This window comes from Gossypium raimondii, chromosome 3 (assembly GCF_025698545.1).
Source record: "Gossypium raimondii isolate GPD5lz chromosome 3, ASM2569854v1, whole genome shotgun sequence".
NCBI classification, from domain to species: Eukaryota; Viridiplantae; Streptophyta; class Magnoliopsida; order Malvales; family Malvaceae; genus Gossypium; species Gossypium raimondii.
Window position 1 is genome coordinate 60043173 of NC_068567.1, and position 5620 is coordinate 60048792.

General features: G+C 36.0%; 1 protein-coding gene across 1 annotated transcript; it reads right to left on the reverse strand.

Moving 5' to 3' along the window:
• Positions 1-1641: 1641 nt before the first annotated feature.
• On the reverse strand, positions 1642-3770 carry LOC105795147 (polyol transporter 5). Its single transcript, XM_012624642.2, has 3 exons — positions 3389-3770; positions 2968-3314; positions 1642-2879 (listed from the first exon to the last, which is right to left on the reverse strand). The coding sequence occupies exons 1-3, from the start codon at positions 3552-3554 to the stop codon at positions 1773-1775; spliced, it is 1620 nt and encodes a 539-aa protein (XP_012480096.1). The 5' UTR covers positions 3555-3770; the 3' UTR covers positions 1642-1772.
• Between the last annotated feature and the right edge of the window lie 1850 nt (positions 3771-5620).

A 5620-nucleotide genomic window follows, 5' to 3' on the forward strand; every position in this document is an offset into this window, starting at 1 on the left:
ATAACATGTTTTGAGATTGTGTTCTTTTGAGTTATAGTTTTTAGTTATCAACCATAGCATACCTTCCCAAACAAAGATCATTTTAAAGGATCTGAGTTTTTTGGAATGAAATTTTTAATGGAGGCTTTGAATGAAATTTATAAAGAACTATCATACCTACCACCCTGGCCTAACACGTGGCAGATCCAGAAGACCCCACGTGGACAACAAAATTTAACCTTCACCTCTCTGTTCACTCGATTTGTCCTCAGATGATCCACCATCTGAATCTGATGAAGACCATCCACTAAACACGGGAAGCACCTCCTTACACATATACTCGTTCACTATGGTCTAGCACTTTTCAATGTGAACACTCTCTTCAACAACCAATGAGACCTACATATGTTTAACAACCTCATACTGAATGAATAACATACTGGGCCTTATGGTGCACGCCCTTCACGTACTCCATGATGGCTATCTCCTTTACAATGGCTTGTCATGTCACGCTAACAGACAAGAGGATTTCTCTATAAATACCCTCCCAATCGATGAGAAAATAGATCTTTTGAGTCCTTAAACAATTCTTAAGCATTTATCTTCCTCAACCTTCTCCCCAGTTTTCTCCCTATCCTCTTGTTTTTTCCAGCTCCACCTCTTAAAGTGAACCAACCTCTTCAACATTGTCACATCCTATTATTCATCCTCCTCTTTGTTTTACATTGTATCAACAAGTAGTTAATACAATGAAATATATTACTTTCTTGGTACATGTTAGACTTATTAAACAGTAATTTAAATTCTTGAACATGATAAAAAATAGTTAATATATTATTTGGTCCCTGAATTTCGTTCAATATTTAATTGATACTTGAGCTTAGCTTTAATATTAATTAACTTTCGTACTTGAGTTTTTTTCTTGTCCTAATTAAGGACTTAAGTTTGACTTTAATATTTAATTTGGTATTTGAGTTTTCTTTTGTCCCAATTAAGTATCTATTTTTTTTTACTAGAGCATACATGTCAAGCATTCATTATATCATATGATGTCGTTTGGTTTAGATATCAAATTGAATATTGTAGCTGATAGGTACCAAATTGAATACTGGAACCAAAATTAGGTACAAGATGATACATTAAACCTAAAAAAAATTGGACAAAAAAAGAGTTGATTGCAACAAACATCCCTAAACTTCAAAGCATTCTAATACACAGCCCTAAACTATCAATGTTATATTAATTAGGTCTTCTTTTTACTAAAATCATTAATTTAACTATTAAATGATCGTTAGATCTTATGTGACACAATTCAAAACAAAAATTGTAAAATAGATGCTTTGGAAATCTTAATTTTCAGGTTTTCAAGACTTTTATAAAACTTTTATCGTTTACTCTTCCTCTTTTTTTCAGTTTACTTTGTTTTTAGTTTTACTTTTAAAAGTTATGTAATAATATTTTGTTTATTTAAAGTTTAGCTATATAAGATTTAACGTATCATTTAACTGTTAAATTAATAATTTTAATAACGAAAAAACCTAATTAGAAAAATGGTAAAGTTTTCTCTTTGTTTGCATTTGCATAAAGCTTTTTCCTTTTTTTTTTTTTTTGTCACGATCACACCCTTACAATTCCCATCCTGTTTCAATCCAAAGGGTCACATCTCAAACTCCATTTTCTTTGGGATATTCTTTTATTAAAAGAAAGGAAAATAAAAATATTTAAAAAGAAACTATTTTCTTCACCTCATATCTAAAACCTTACCAAACACAAATGTATTTACTAAACTACCCTTACTTAGTAGTAGTATTTCCTAACTGAATCTGACCGTTGCTCGTTCCATCACCGCTAACTTCCATCGTCTTCTTCATCTTCAGCTTCTTAGCTTCTTCCCTCCAACCAAAGAATTTACCAAAAAGCCCTTCCATTTCCTCCAACGTTTTCCCTTGCGTCTCCGGATAGAACATGTAGAAAAACAAAGTCGCCACCATGGCGACCCCGGCGAACAAGAAAAACGCGCCTCCGATCGATATAGCTTCGTACAACGAAATGAAAGTCATGGAGATTACGCCGCTAGTCACCCTGTTAACCGCCACGCCCATACTCGCTCCCTGAGCGCGTAACCTCAACGGGAAGATCTCCGAGCTGTAAACCCATGTGATGGGTCCCATCCCTATCGAGAACAACGCCACGTAAGCCAAAACCATCGTGATGCACAGTCCGATAGCCCACGGTATCTTCTCGTGTGAATGGTCGATGATGGTGAGTGAGAACCCGAGTGTCGTCAATGACGCCACCATGCCTATTATGCTGCTGAGAAGCAACGGTCGCCGTCCGATTCTATCGAGTAAGAACGTCGCGATCAAGATGGTTATCGTCTTCACGAATCCAACGGCTACGGTGGCGAGTAACTTCCCGTCAGATGAAGTGATACCAGCTTTTTCGAAAATCGTCGGACTGTACAAAACGACGGCGTCTATGCCGGAAGCTTGCTGGAAGAAATGAATCCCAATGCCGCAAATCAACACGTGCCTAACGGCGGGTGTTGGGTATAATAGTAATTCTTTCCACACGCCTTCGCCGTGGCTTCGCTTTTGGACTTTAACGACGTCGTCGGTGCATTCTTGTGGGATTCCGGCTGCTTCTTTGATTTCACTTAGTCTAAGTTGAGCTTCTTCAATGGAGTCCGAAGTTTTGTCCAGAACTTTCTTGGCTTCACCGAGTCGGCCTTGCATAACCAGCCAACGCGGTGACTCGGGCATAGCTAAAACACCCACAGCCAAGAAAACCGACGGGATTGCTCCGACGCCAAGCATAAACCGCCACCCTAAGTCAGTTGGTAGCTTCGAAAATGCATAGTTGGATACGTACCCCAGTAATATACCACCATTAATGAACACCTATTAAGAAAAAAGAAAGAACGATCGATATCAGCTCCGTTTATATTAATGAATCAAAATTATAATCAACGTAACTCGGAAGACCCACCTCGGGGAATGAGGTGAGGAAACCACGGGAGGAAGCCGGAGAGACTTCAGCTGTGTAAACAGGAGCAATCATAAGAGCATATCCAACTCCGATTCCGGCAACGAAACGACCAACCATTAAGAAAGCATAGCTCGTTGCGAAACCCATAAGGAGTGCCCCTAAGAAGAAAATGGCACCGGCGAGCACAATAGTGTAACGACGGCCAACCCAATCGGAAGTCCGACCAGCCGCACATGAACCAACGAGAGAGTACACGTTAAGTATACCCATGAGGATTTCCTTTTGGACGTCGTTGATTTTCAAGTCCTCTTGTATATAGATAATAGCTCCACTCATTACCCCAATATCTGCACATTCAAATCATGCAAAAATCAATACATAAAAACTTACCCAAAATCCCAAACTTTTGAACATTACTTACCATAACCAAGTAAGATTGAAGTTAAAGAAGCAAGTATAGCACAAGCAAAAGCAAACTTGTTTCTTTTAGGTTTCTTTACTGCAGGTTCAAAATCTGCAAAACTTCTGTTGTCTGCCATAACTGGTCGAGTGGAAACCACACCGTTCTGTTCCCCCATACTAGCCATGTTTGTTAGCCTAGAAAAGGAAATGGAAAAAAGGAAGAGAAAACTGAGTTGTCTGTATTAGAAGGAATATACATATATAGTGATTAGAGATTCAAAGCAGCCATGAATCTCTCCCACGTTTGCTATGCAGAAGCCATTCTTGAGATGCAGAGTTTGCTTAAATAGACCAATGGGTTATGTCAATATGGTGCGGTCCATACTCTGTGAATTGAACACTCTCCCCCATTACGTTAAAACCTTTGCCCTTTTTTTTTGTCTGCCTTGTTCTCATCGGTAACGCTGTCATAGGGTAAGCTCATGTGAAAGCTAGCTGTCGTTATAACAATGGTACCGTTAGATTTCTTTCTACAAATGTTAATCAAAATTTATAATTTTTAATTTTTAAGGATTAATATATAACCGGGTTGAGTGTAATAATAAGATATGTTGAAACTTTAAAATTAATATTATTAGAGAAATAACCATAAACCCGTGAATCTTAAAACAAATATAAACCGATATATACCCTAAAAGTTAGTATTTGTGGGGTTTGACCAAATAAATAAATTCTTATTATTTTAGATAAATTTGGTGTAGTATTTTATATTTTCTTTTTCCTTTTATTTTCTAAAAGAATTTATGGATGTCCTAAGTGGTGACAGAATTGTGTCCTTTATTTATTTATTAGTGGGAACGTGTTTTTGGTTATTGTCTTCGCTTTCTTTTTATCAGGTTGAGTTTCCATGGGTGGTAAGAACAATAACCATCACCACAAAACGACATTTGGGGTAAAAAAATGTCGGTGAAAATGGAAATTCAGAAATTTACTGTTTTAAAAATATTCTCATCAAGAATTTCAACATTGTTTGTTGCTTGTCGGATAAGAATTTCGACCTTTAATTTTTTTTTTCTCAAAGAAGTTTTGATTTAATATTTTATATGAATTTTAATTTTATTACATAAATTATTTTACTATTATTATACTTCACATGATTTAGACAAAAGGTGACACGAGAAACAACTTGAGAAACATTCATGGACAACTTTTCGTCTTACGCTACCCAATTAGTCATCAAGTGACCAACCACTCATGTGCTTCGGAACTTCCATATGGCCAATCATTCTAGGTCTTCCGTTATTAGCAATTGTGCATTTGTCCTCAAGAAGAGACTATTAATGGACTATTGAGACCTAACAACCTCGTACTATTTTAACAAAAAGAATGTCAGAGCAAACCCCCACTTGAAGACAACTAACACATAATAAATCTACCACTTGACCGACCACACAAGCGGACCACAACCTATATAGTTGGTGACATGGCACTATCAGGTGTGGGGACATTCCCCTATATATACCCTCAGGGCACAACGAGGAAGGGATCTTTTTCCCAGCTCTTTAACTCCCTTAAGTTTTATACCTTAACATCACACTTTCTCTCCTCCTCAATCTTCTACTTATTCCAACTCTTCGTCTGACCCAGGTGAACCAACCTCCTTGTCACCATCACTATCTTCCCATCGTCTCCCTTGTTGTATCACGGTATAAGCCGTCATATTGTTTTTATATCTATACTTACTTATATTAAGCTTTTGACTAAGGTTGGTGTTACAAGTCAACCGGACACCAACTCAAGAAGGAAATTACAAAAATATCATTATATATATAATAAGTTATATTATTATGAATATTTTTTTCTTTTTATATTTTATATGAAATCAATAAAATTTTATTTATAATTAGATTTGAACTCATGAAACTCTATAAAAAAGCGAAACAATGTATTTTTAATTTTAAAATTTACCATTACAACTAAAGCATCATTTGATTTTAATATAAACTTTTAGTAAGTATATTTATCACACAATATTTTTCACCCACATCGTAAATATGTCGTAATTTAATACTTTTTTAATTCTTTTTATTATTTGATGTTCTTAAAAAATCTCCATAAGCATTAATGTAACACCCTGAATGATTTATTTCTAATTCTGTAAATATTTAATACGAATTTGTATTTGCTTTAGTGGTTAAGTGTTTTTGGTGTGTATGTGAGGTCTTGGGTTCAAGTCTCTACGTGAACGTAG

Coding starts and splice junctions, on each gene's coding strand:
- LOC105795147 (XM_012624642.2), bottom strand. CDS start 3,554: ATGGCTAGTATGGGGGAACAGAACGGTGTGGTTTCCACTCGACCAGTT. Junction 3,315..3,388: donor TTCAATCTTACTTGGTTATG/GTAAGTAATGTT, acceptor TTGAATGTGCAG/ATATTGGGGTAATGAGTGGA. Junction 2,880..2,967: donor TCCTCACCTCATTCCCCGAG/GTGGGTCTTCCG, acceptor TTTTCTTAATAG/GTGTTCATTAATGGTGGTAT.